Source organism: Ammospiza caudacuta, chromosome 6 (assembly GCF_027887145.1).
Source record: "Ammospiza caudacuta isolate bAmmCau1 chromosome 6, bAmmCau1.pri, whole genome shotgun sequence".
NCBI lineage: Eukaryota > Metazoa > Chordata > Aves > Passeriformes > Passerellidae > Ammospiza > Ammospiza caudacuta.
In genome coordinates, this window is record NC_080598.1 from 508,712 (window position 1) to 521,370 (window position 12,659).

The 12,659-nt window shown below is 43.8% G+C and overlaps 1 protein-coding gene across 1 annotated transcript; it reads right to left on the minus strand.

Annotated features, from left to right (window-relative positions):
• Nucleotides 1-1,167: 1,167 nt before the first annotated feature.
• On the minus strand, nucleotides 1,168-9,882 carry DEPDC7 (DEP domain containing 7). Its single transcript, XM_058807548.1, has 9 exons — nucleotides 9,799-9,882; nucleotides 7,149-7,536; nucleotides 5,486-5,616; nucleotides 4,358-4,547; nucleotides 3,361-3,575; nucleotides 2,115-2,257; nucleotides 1,813-1,938; nucleotides 1,636-1,714; nucleotides 1,168-1,475 (listed from the first exon to the last, which is right to left on the minus strand). The coding sequence occupies exons 1-9, from the start codon at nucleotides 9,869-9,871 to the stop codon at nucleotides 1,258-1,260; spliced, it is 1,563 nt and encodes a 520-aa protein (XP_058663531.1). The 5' UTR covers nucleotides 9,872-9,882; the 3' UTR covers nucleotides 1,168-1,257.
• Nucleotides 9,883-12,659: the final 2,777 nt, after the last annotated feature.

Sequence of the window (12,659 nt, forward strand, 5' to 3'; positions counted from 1 at the left end):
ATAAAGGCTTGTGCTTCCCTGCTAGGTTTCAGGAACAGATTATTTTTAGAAGTCCTTTGTAATTAACCAGAAGAAGCTTTTGACATTTTTGCCTTCCATCCCCCATCAGGACACAGTAAAACATTGTCCTGTTGCACACCAAGTCCTTCAGCTCCATTTCAGAGAAACCCTCTGGCCCCTGGCAGCAGACACCAGTAATCACTGAAGCATTAGTTAGTGAGACATGAGAGTCTGACACAAGATGAAGCTTTTTAAGAACAGCTCATCACATATGCCTGTAACAGTTATTACTACTTTGTTATCATAATTAAATTAGTTTTTGCTCCTAAATAAAAGAACAGAGCTCAACACTTTAAACTGAACAAAACTTGGTTGGTATTTTTTTTTCCCAACAGCAGCTGTAATGAAGTTTTGGTGATATCATTCCAAAGTTAACTGCACAAGAGTCAAAATTAGATAACTGATCATGTTAGATATATATATATATATGCATGTGATTGCAGTTGCCCAAGTTGCGAATCTTGGTATTTCCACTGCAGACCAGCCATGAAGAAAAAAATGCCACAGGCCCTTCCTTTGCTCCAGCACTTTTCTAATTACAGCTGGTGCCATCAGTAAGAGTTACAGACAGAGCAAAACCCTGCAGGGATGAAGATAACCAGCCACTGACAGCACAGCCTGTGGCAACCAAAGCCAGCTGACTTAAAAATCCAGGCTGCATTCACCACCCCAGGAGAGCCAGTTCCTCACCGTGGTGCCATTTAGCTTAAAACAGCACAGTAATTCAGCACACACATGAGTTAGTTGGCTGGCAAGCCTGAAGAAAAGCTGTGCAGTATCAAGCAGAACATGTTTTTTAGCTCTCTTTTCAGCACACAGCAAGTCAAAGATCAATGTTTTATGTAATACATAATCTAAGGCAAATTAGGGAAAAAAAAAACCCATAAAACTCAGTGCTGGGGCAAAAGGTGGCAGAGATTTCATTCATGGTGTCTTCCATCTCAGTGATTTTGATACTTGAATAGAGTATATTGAATACTTGGCTTTTGGGGAGAAAAAGGAATTATTTTGGTCCTATAGCAATTACCAATGAGAAAAGCTAAACTATAAATAAAGGTCAAACTCAGTTACTGTTGGCATTGGTAATAATTGCATAAATTCCATCAATTTCCACAAAATAACTTTATTAGGCAGATACATGAATATAAAAGATTTACAAATATATTAGTGTTTTCACTGCTGGGGTATACAAAGTAATCAATATTTACACACATTAGTAACTCTGTCTCCAAAATACTGCATAAAAATACTTGGATTACTACTATGAAACTGATCTAGCAGCCTCTTTCTCTCTTTGTCAGAGAGCTTTGAATCTTCATCAATAGCTTTCAATAGAGAGAACAGCTCATCTTTTGTGGTCTTCTCTGTGTTGGAGCGATACTCTCTCTCATCCAGCTTTTGGCAAAAGGTATAACCTGAAAGGAAAGGTGAGATATTCAGAGGATTATCACCACACTCCACCCACTCTCGAGATTCCAGGGACCCACCCTCCTTTAGATCACATCAGCCATTGTTACAAACTTTTTTTGCATTTGTGGGCATGACAAGATGACAAAGCTCAGTGGGAAGGGTTACCTGGTATCTTGCTGGGATCCTGGCCTTTCTGCAGGGCCAGCAGTTTATCGCTGACCATTTTGTGCAGTGCCCCTGGGACCTGGAACAGAAAAAGAGGACAAGGCAACAGCAGCTTTTCCATCAAAGTTCTCCATCGAGTTTCAGACAAACAAAACCTGGCCATTTTCCAGCTCCTACCTTCAACACATCTCTCTGGTTGTCCACAAGGAACAAGATCAGGAGGTCAGTTTTCCCTCTGGACAAGTTTTTATTGTTGATAATAGCTTTAGAGAATGTTCTTTTCACGACCATCCTGTTGTCACTCTACAGAACAAAGGGAAATAATGACCAGAAGAGGAGAGTTAGTGTCCACCTTTGTTCTTCTGAGACATGGCTTTTCCTGTAGTCACAAATTTAAACTACAAAGGTGGTTTCTGACCAGTACCTGGGCAATCTGGATTTCAGAAAGAGCAAAACAACCGTCAAGAATGCAGATTTACCTCCTTCTGTAGCTTGAGCTCAGAACTATGTGCTGCAACAGCCATGAAGTACAGCAGTCTCCTGAACTCCTCCCTGACTTGGCTGTCTAGGAGCTTCAAATAGAGCTGAACAGCTTCTAAAGACTGCTCCATCTTCCCATTCACTGGGGAGAGAGAAAGGGATCCATTGCCATATTCATTTAAATAAACGTTACCATGAAACACGTGAATTAGCCACTAAAGAGATGCCCTTCTCTCTAAACAGAACCTGCCAAACACAGCAATCCATTCTCCCAAAAACCTCTCCCAGGCTGAGGAGAGCTGCTTGCAGAGCCTCTGACAACACCCCACACACAGACCTTCAGCCTGGCATTAAAGCTCCCTTGTAATTAAGTTCAATTACAGTTCAGCCATCTTAAAGGGGGTGAGAAATACTGAAAAAGGAAAATGGTTCTATTAAAAACAAAACAAAAGAATGACCTCTGCTTGTGGTAATAAAGACCTCAGAAAACCTGAGGAATATGTCCTAGATACATGGGCTAGTTTGATGAGTTAATTGCAAATTACTTTGTAGAAGTTTGCTAAGTTTTAATTTGCCTTACTATGCAGAATAGTCATTTTAGAGTTGTGAATTGTTTAAATGAAGTAGGCTGTGCTAATATCCTTTATCATGTAGAGAAGAAGAATGGGATATAAAGGCTAAGTATTCCAGTTAACATGAAAAAAGGAGAATAATCAAGGCAGAGAACTTACGAAAAATAAGATGATCTGGGATAAAATGTTGAGAACTAAAACATCATAAGCTTTCTAAAATGGTGTCCAAACAAAATTTAAAAACAAGTAAAGAAGAAAAATTAAAAGTTGCCAATGGGATACAAAGTATGTACACCTTTCAGTTTAGCTCTTACAGCCTAAATATTTACTATTAGGCTATATTTGTATTTCATTTCCCTTGGATATCTGACTTCCATGGATATCAGCTAGTACCAAATAGTAACACTCTGGTTTCACAGCCATTCTACATACACCTGAACAATGATTACAGAGCTGCATGCAGTAAGAACCAAAATGTCAAAGAACAGTCCTTATGACTAGAAATTAAAAAAAAAAAACCCAACCATATATAAAATCCTCAAACAAACAAACCCAAAACAAAACAAAAAGCCACTTGTAGAAGTCAGCTTTTATTCTCAGCTCCTGAGGTAAACACTCAGTTTCTTAGTACATATCTCACATAAGCATTGGAACGCAGCTCTATCTTACTTACCTAACAGTTCTGCAATTCCTAAATGAATTTCAGATGCATGGCTTAAGAGTGGCTCCTTTTTTTGGCTGTAGTATCTCCCAATGTTTTCAAACAGCAGCAGCTTCCAGGAATCTGCTTTGTCTGGCTGATCAGGCAGGTTCCTGCTAATATCCACCACCATATGATCAGGAAGATATTCCAAGCAATCAATTGCTGCAGAGAGCCACTCGTCTGTCCTGGAAGACAGAGAGGTTTGGGGTTGTACCTTTACTTGAGGGTGCCCTTCAGAGCTGGCTGCAATGCTTTCCACAGAGAGCAGGCAGACTGGTTCCTTCATCACACTGAAAACTGAGCGTGCGGGCACTAAAACCCATTGGAGATTCACACACAAGACACTTCACCTGACACACTGGGGCAGATCACAGCCATAAGCCTCTTTGTTATGTATTTAATCAAGATGAAAAATTAGTAACCCACAAGTAAACAGGCCCAAGCAGTAAAACCCAAAGTCAATCATGTCCTCTACTGTTTGATAAGGACACAATTAGCGCTGGATAAACAGAAACATGAACCTTGATCTGATTCAGACTGGTACAAGTTTTTCTGAGAATGTTTTTTCACCTCTATGCACAGTTTCAAGCTCAACATTCTTAGCTCTTTGAATACAGTAGGAGAAACTAAACTAGTTCCTCACAAGCAATGTCTCCAGGAAAAACTTTCATGATGATTACAAACCCTCTATCCTTCCCTCAACGCAACAAAGATTTTCCCCTCTGAACACCCTCAGCTACTGTCATTGCATTCAAAACCCATCCCAGTGCTCAGCAGACATGCTCACCAAGCAACTGATATTTACCAGTTATTCCAGTCAAGTCCAACAGGGAAAAAAAGCTCACATCCTTTCTGCAGCACTGAGACTGCTACATTTGCTACATCCCCCCGAAGCCCAACTGTGCTTTACACTCTCCTGAAAGCAGAAAGTTCTTCAGAGCTGCAGAGGAGAGCAAGGATTGCTTACTGAGAGTCACTGAAAGCCTTGAGGATCTCTCTGTCCAGGTAGTTGCTGGTGATGACATAGCCAGGTGCCTTCCTGGGCTCTGGCAGCTGAGCTCTGATCTCCTGGTGCTCCAGCAGAGACTCCAGCAGAGGGAGGTCCACCAGCTGCAGCAGGCGAGCAATTGTTTGTTCTTGCCACACTTCATTAATAACTGGGGAAGGTGCATACACAAAGCACAGAGAGACTCAGCAATGTGCAAAAACTGATCCCAAGGAAGATAACTCCCTTCCTCCCATCGGGCCTAACCTAACAGATTGATTTTACCAAAGCGGAGACTTGCAGTAGCAAAGCATGTGGCTCTTATCAGCTTGAAGTGCCTTTTATCACCACAAAAGGGCAAGAATTACCCATTTGTTTAGTTAGCTACAAGTGTGGGAGAACTGCTTTTCGAATAAATCTGAAGTGCCTTACACTCTTTGTGCTCTAATTTGCAAACAATCTTTGTTCTAGATAAGGGATAAAAAATAAAGCACAACAGTGACACTCTCCTTATCACAGCTTCCTTGAATATTTCCCTATGATGAAACCACAGTTTCTAGGATGCATTAGCACTTTTAACCAAAGGAAAAAACACATCAGATCATAGTTTGGTCTGAAAGACAAGCAGTGAATTGTCAAGAGTTTCACACAACACTGAAGGAGTGCTGGACATGCAGATACACAATTCACTTCCAGCTAACAGTAGACTATTTGCCCTGACTAAAACCAGCACAACCAGCGCAGGTCACTGAGTATTAGGAATATTTCTAACTCGAATCAAGCTCATAATACTCAATACCAGCACAAGTAGTGCAGGTAACCGAGTATTACGAATATTTCTAACTCAAATCAAGCTCCACACATTGGGTATTCTTCTCCACAAAAGTCAACGCTGATTTATTTCAATCAAGAGATAATGCCTCCTGTCTGATGAAATAAAAAGGCAAAAGGCAAGCCTGCAACAAATATAATTTGCCTTTTCATGACATGGTGGTTAAACCAAAATACTGTGAGTGTCAGTTTGCCTCCCTCTCCAACCTGAGGGGCACAAGTCCTGCAGAGGGATTTTCCTTCTCCCACAGGCAATGACTGGGACATTATTTGGCTTACCTCGCCGGGACAAGCTGTCTGAGATGTTTACTTGAGGGCTGCTTGCAGGATTTAGACTCAGGTTTTCCCAAAGATCCTCCAAGCTTTCTGGTTTGAATGGGGTATTGTAGAGCAACGTGCTGTTCTCGTATCTGAGATTAAAACCAGTTTATATATGTATATGTATAACCAAATACATGGATAACCAAATATATCATGCAACATACAGATATGGGTAACTGTCCCAAGATCAAAAATTTTCTCCTGTATAGATGTTTACATAATCCCCCTCATCTCCCCTGCCTGACATTTCCTCTGTCCAAGTCACCCAAGAGAATCTATCATACCTGCAAAAATTATTTGCATGTAACAGAGCCACTCCAGCCACAAAATTACTGTTTCTCCAAGCAGAGCTGTATGATTTCAATTGCCAGCTCTTTGTTTTAGGGCACTGCAATATCTTTTTGATGTCCACTACCTTTGACATGGATATGCATGTATTGACAGAGCTGCTCCTTTGACTAAATGAAGAAATGTAACCCGATGGATCTGTGCCCTGCCCAGAAGAAAAACACCTTCATTCTACACTAATAAAACAGGAATAATCCAGTTTAACGACTGTTTGTTAAATATATTCTAAGTCTCACTTTAACAGCTCTTGTGATGGAAGTATTTTTAAATACCACATATAATTAAAGTGATTTTAATTTCTCATTAATTCTCTTTTTAAATAAAGACTTGGGACAGTATGCTTCAGGAAAGAACAAGAGCCAGTGGGAGAAAGGGGAGAAGCAGGACAAAGGAAATATTTTTAATCTGTGTTCCTCTGCTTTTTTCATCAGGGTTGATGCACTCAAGTCCACATTTGCTACTCACATGAATACGTCAGTCAAATAAGGAATTTGGGGTCAATACCATTTACAATCTCCAAAAGCGCACATTGCTAAAACTGCTGCATTAAATACATCCACGGAGTTTCTTGTAAGAATATGTCAGAATAGGTGAAGAGACGAACACTTCACAAAAACTGTTGAAGGGAAGTTATGTGGCAAAGTGGCATCTACACATTGTGCTTTGTGTGGGGTTAGTTAGCACCAGGGATTTCTTTGCCCACTCCTAAAGGGACAGGGAAACAAAAAAACCTCACCATTGCACTTGCCTCTGGTTCTAGGATGGAGCGCAATAGCAGAACAGCCTGCTACCCTGCCTGGGAACAAGTCATACATGCATAAAGAAACAGCTAAAAAAAAAAGAGTAAAGTTGGAAGTGTAGCAAAGCGAAGATGGTGAAAGGAGAAAACGTTTTCTTAGAAGGTGCATGGATTACTGGTTTATGCCAGAGCTAGATGTGCAGTGACTAGATTGCCCTGTTGCATTAGCCTGCTTGATGCATTCCAGCTGGTTATATTGATTTAGATCAGTATGTAAATGCACTTAATTTCTACCCTCTCACCTCCCTCCCCCAAGGCGAGGTGACAACAGACAGAGAAAACAAGCAGCCATGTAGGCTGTGTGGTTTACTCTCTTCAAATTGCTCTTTCCTACCTGTCTTCCACCCACATCTCCACAAACATCTATGCAGTGTCTATTTTTACCCCTTAAACGAACAAATTCGCTTTTCTCTCCCCCAGAACACATAATATTTTCCTCTTGTAAATAATTTCTCTTCACCTCCCCGTACTAACCTCTGCGGGGTACACTGCTGGTAATCCTTCTCAAACTCCGGCTGCCTGGGGGCGTTTGTGAATCGGTAGAGGCTGCAGCTGCTGTCCTCAAACACGGAGCGTTTGTCTTTGCCAAAGACCCTGGTGGAGACGGCCTCGAACACTTTGCAGTCCATCAGCGCCTGGCACACCCGCACCACCTTAGCCCGGGAGATATCCACGTCCCCAAAATACTTGTTCTGCAGGAGGTGGGCAAAGACAACATCCACTGCATCCGAGCCGATGAAGCAGTCGTGGTAACTCTTGAGGTTCTGGCGGCGCTTCTTCACTTCCACTTGAGTCTGGAGGGCGCTGATGATGCTGCTCCAGACGAAGGTGGCTCCGAACGGCTTCTGCGCCAGGCTGAAGCCTGAGAACACACACAAAGCCTGAATTCATGCTGCAGCCTCAGAGAACAGCCCCCTCTCTGGCTTCCAGCTTTCCTCAACCTCGTAAGGGTTTAAAAATCTGTCAGACTTCCACTTTGGCTCGGGTTGCTCAGGCATTAACACTGTGTTACTTCCTCAGCAAGTCTGCCTGCTCTGCGCCCCTGTCCCTCTCTCTCTTTGGCGCTTCCCCTCGCTACACCAGCCTAAAGCTTTGCGACCAGGAGTTCCTGTTTTGTCGGCCTCTCACTTTGTCCTTTTGTGTCCCTTGGTCACCTAATGGTCACCCCTGCAGAGCCACTGCTAAGTCCCACAACCACAAACCAGCTGCGTGCACTCCTAACACCCCGGCTCCTCCACAACACAGCTGGGCAGGGAACAGGGATGAAGAGACACCTCAGAACCCTGCTTGCTCCAGGATTGTGCACACAACACACAAGCTACCTAACACAGTGCTCAGCACACCACTAACAAGTGCATGGATCCTCTGGAGATGGCACCGACTCCACACCGATGCCACCAGAGAGCCCTTTGCCAGCACGGCTCCCTCTGTCACCCAGCCCGTCTGCCCTCCCGCCCCCAGTGAAACCACTGAACTATTACTCATTTACCAGTCTGATTAGAACAAAATGCCAGCAGCCAACAGTTTGACCGGAGGCTGCACTCAGCCTCCACAAGGACTCAAAAACACACGAAAGTTTGTTTTTGAGCAGGTGGCACCCAACTGGGGAGAGCTGCGGCCACCAGGGAGGCTAGAATTAGAACGTGTTTTTCACTAAGTCAGATGAATAATTTACTAAGAGTGAAAGCAGAGGAAGAAGAGGGAAATCAAAAGCTGAAGGACAAAATATGGAAGGAGGAGTTGGCAGCAATCCTACAGAAAGCCAGCTGGGATTGTGACAGACCTCAAACCAAATGAATTAACAGTGCAAGGCAGTGTTTGAAAAAAACAACAACATGCAACCCCTTCTGGAACATATTACCACGAGCGTTTTCCACAGGGATGCAGGAGGAGGTTGTTTCTGCTGTTTAGTCTGAAGTGGCTTTAGCTAGAGAGGTGTATTCCAGTTTGAGGCACCAAATCACCAATCAGTTTTCAGCTGATCCCCAGCTGCAGGAAAGCCCAAACTGGCAAATAAGCAAGGGGAAAAGGAAAGGTATAGGGGCAGTGAAGACTGGGAAGAGGGAGAGAAAGCAAGGAACACACCACCATCTGAACACAGCAACTCTTCAGAAAGACAGCATCTTTTGTTTCTGAAAAGATTCAAGCCAGAAAAAAAAAAAAAAAAAAAAAAAAAAAAAAAAAAAAAAAAAAAAAAAAAAAGAGAGAAAAGTAAAGCAAAGCAGCTAACACACAGCATTGAACCAGCCAAGGGAGAAATCTCCCAGAACCTTCAGTTTCCAAAGCTTTAAAAGTACAAGACAGACAAGGTACAGAACTGCTGACACTTCAACCCGATGACACCTTCAGGAAGGCAGAACAAACACAGCGAACACGGAATTCGCTTCCTGCCCTACATTCCAACAGCCAGCTATGCTCTTTGGGAGGGAAGAACCCCAAACCCGACACCACCAAACACACAACCGCGCTGGTTTCCAGCGCTAGAATAAACACAAGCACCTGCAATGCTCTAACTACCGCTCACAGCCTTACCAGCGCTTCGGATCTTTTCTGAGGGAAGCGGTATGAAGTGTACCATTAGGACAACAACTTTCCACAAAGTTAAGGTGGGGAAAGAAAAAGGGCAAAGGCAGGGAAAGAAAAAGGGCAAAGGCAGGGAAAGAAAAAGGGCAAAACCGCTTTCCAGCGAGCGCGCCCGGTCACCGCTTAGGCTGCGCCACCGAGGCACCTGCTCCTAAACCGAGCTGGGGCCGCGGAGCTGCCCGAGCCTCCCCGGCAGCGACTCCGGCGGCAGCTCCGCGGGCAGGGCAGGGACGGGCAGGGCAGGGACGGGCAGGGCAGGGACGGGCAGGGCAGGGACGGGCAGGGCAGGGACGGGCAGGGCAGGGACGGGCAGGGCAGGGTCCCGCGGGTCCCGGCGCTGCCGCCCGGCCCGGAGCGGGCACAGCCGGGACGGGATCCCCGCGGAAGCGGCTCCCGGAGCGCGGCCAAGTTTTGAACCTCCCGGAGCCGGGAAAGGCGCCGAGCGCAGCAGCCGCCGCCGGCGGGAGCCGCATCCCACTCCACGCCGCTCCCGCTCCCATTCCCTGCCCCGCTCCCCGGTATCCCCGGTGCTGGGCCGTACCCGGGGGCCTGGCGGCGGGGCTGCAGGCCGCGCTGAGGCTCAGAGCCGCCGCCTTCTCCCGCACCGTGGCCATGGCGAGCGCCGGCCGCTCCGCGCATCGGCCGCTCCAAGGCGGCTCTCGGGGCCCGCGGGGGCGGAGCTGCCGCGCCCCCGCCCCGGGGCGGCGCCCGGCACGGCGCGGGAAGGGCAGAGACCGGCCCGGCACCGCCCGAGCGGCCGCGGCGTGGGCGGAAGGGACCCGTGGGGACCGTCGGGTGTAATCCCCCGGCGAGGCATTTCACGTGTCTCTCTTACATCTCAAGCACGTCAGAAGGCTCTCTCTTCTGTACCAAACTTTATTCTTTAGATTTCAAATGTCTTCCCACAACAGGAACGCGCTCGGGGGGCTCTGGAGTGTCTGTGCCGGTGCGCTGCCGCCTTCGGTGCAAGAAGCTCCTCCTCGTGCAGTGAGCGCAGCCCTGGCACCCCAGTTTTGACGGGGCAGGCAGCAGATACTGGCTGGTCGGACAGGATTTGAGAAATGCCATCTTTTGCTATTTCTTAAAATAATATTATTGTAAAATGCTTTCCTAAAGCACATTTAAACTTAATATATACATAATTATTGTCAATATAATAATTCGTTTATAATTTTATTTAGTCACTCTAAATAGTGCAGCCTCATGCAGCCAGGATGGTTTTGGCTGGGGGAATTCCTCAGACCATAGTGGAAAGAGCTCAGGATAAAAGTACAACCCCCTGTGTCTGGTTTCCCCTTCCACAGCAGATTCCCCCCAATTAACATCCATAAACCTGAACACGGGATGCACAAGAGAATGCCAATTACAAAGACACTAAATTATGTTAATTTATTCACAAAATTGTTTGAGACCAATGTATTTTTAACAGAAGTCCTAGTCCTAATAAAAGCCACAGTTGTGTCAAATTATTTTCAACTGTTGCAAAGGACTTTTATAGCAAGGAACAGCAGAATAAAAATCTGTTTTCATTTATTTCCAGGTCATCTAGAAATACTCCTACCAGCTACAAAAGGATCAAGAGAGTGGTTAAGTTTTGAAGAACTTAAAAACTTCAGTTTTCAAGAATTTCTGAGTCTCATGTAAGACCTGTAGGGTTTAATTAGAAGCATAAAGCAGAAACAGAGTATTTAAATTCAACAGCCACAATTTCAGACATGTCTGTTGATTAATTTCCTCATGTCAATTAAGTGTTTGCTCAAGGATAAAGATGGTAAAGGATAAAGAGCCACGTTCAGGTCTTGTCTGATCATGGAGGGAGACAAGGCCAAATGGAAACCTGCAGCTCACAAAGGGAGCAATGATGCACACCTGTGTGCAAAATGCAAAAAGCTTTTCCCATAATGAACCTGGAATCTGGGCTGCCAATCAGGATGGGGAAGTGACAGCACCTGGAATTTCCAGATATTCTGAGCACTGTTCTTCCAGATAACAAAGGAGATCTAATTGGATATAAGACCTTACACAAAGTAAAAACATGAGAGGCGTATCAATAGAAAATATTCTATTTTATAGGGGTGCTGTTCTATTCTATAGGGGTGCTGCTGTTTTATCTGCAACAGATCAATGTTTGGTTAAGTGACTGAGAAATGTTATGTGTTCATGAAAAAAAACACAGGAGAAAGTTTTAATTTCATAACTTAAAAAAAAATGGAAGGACACCAAAGCTGGAACATAAGCTATTCTAAAACCCAGAATTGTTCAGAGTTCCAATTAGTATTCAAATTTTAAACACCAAAACAGACAGTGACTTATCACTGAAAATTGACTAGGAAATAAAGAGGGATTTTTGCAGAACAGTACCATCCAATTTCTTATTTTCAAATGAATTCAGATTCCACTTTCTTGAATGGTTAACATAGAACTCTGCATTTCACATGCCTCTCTTACATCTCAAGCACGTCAGAAGGCTCTCTCTTCTATACCAAACTTTATTCTTTAGATTTCAAATGCCTTCCCACAACAATAAAGCTTTAAAGATTAAGTGTATATCAACATAGCTTAAATGTATATGTACATAAAATTTATTGCCATTGTCATCAGGATCTGTTGAAGCCAATAGTTTTCTGTTTCTGAAAAAGCATAGCAATAATTACCATAAAAATTCAGAAAAATATTCCAGTTATTTAGAACAGTTACACTTCTGTTTCTTCCCCACTTAAATATCAACAATGCCTGTATTCACTACAGTGCTGAAGTTGATGAAAGGAGTACATTATAAAGAGTAACGCTTAAAATGTTGCTCCATTCCATTGACAAATGTCGAGACAAATTAAAGTTCAGCATTTGGTTCACTGTCGCACAGAGATCCTCATGGAAGGGAAAATCAACAGCTTCTGGTACAGAAATTGCTACAATTATCAGGGCATTGTCAAATCTGCTCTACTGCAATGCCTGAGGATACAAAGGCCAGTGCAAAAGGTTTTCAGTAATGAAAGGGACCTATAAAAATGGGAAAACTCTTCTCTAGCGTGATAAACGCCAGTCTCTTGTTTTTAAAATTTTTAAAGTTTAATAGTAATCAAATGGTTATAAAAATAGTAATACAATTAGAGTAATAGTAATTTGGACAATTTGAATTAGGACAATATGAGACAATAGAGACGAAGAGTTACAGACATCCAGGTACCTTTTTCTGGGCAGCATGAGCCTGAAAAAGGACTCACGTTAACCCTTAAAAACAATAACCTGTTGCATATTCATACACCTCATACAGGATGCATAAATTCCATTCAAATACAGGATTCCGTCTGGTCATCATCAACTTCTTCCTCTTAATCTTTACAGTGCCTTCGAGGTGGGAAGAAGTTAATTTCTTCTGATAAGAGGGCAATAAATTCTTTT

Coding starts and splice junctions, on each gene's coding strand:
- DEPDC7 (XM_058807548.1), bottom strand. CDS start 9,871: ATGGCCACGGTGCGGGAGAAGGCGGCGGCTCTGAGCCTCAGCGCGGCC. Junction 7,537..9,798: donor CCCCGCCGCCAGGCCCCCGG/GTACGGCCCAGC, acceptor GTGTGTTCTCAG/GCTTCAGCCTGGCGCAGAAG. Junction 3,576..4,357: donor AAGGCTTTCAGTGACTCTCA/GTAAGCAATCCT, acceptor TCTGTCTTCCAG/GACAGACGAGTGGCTCTCTG.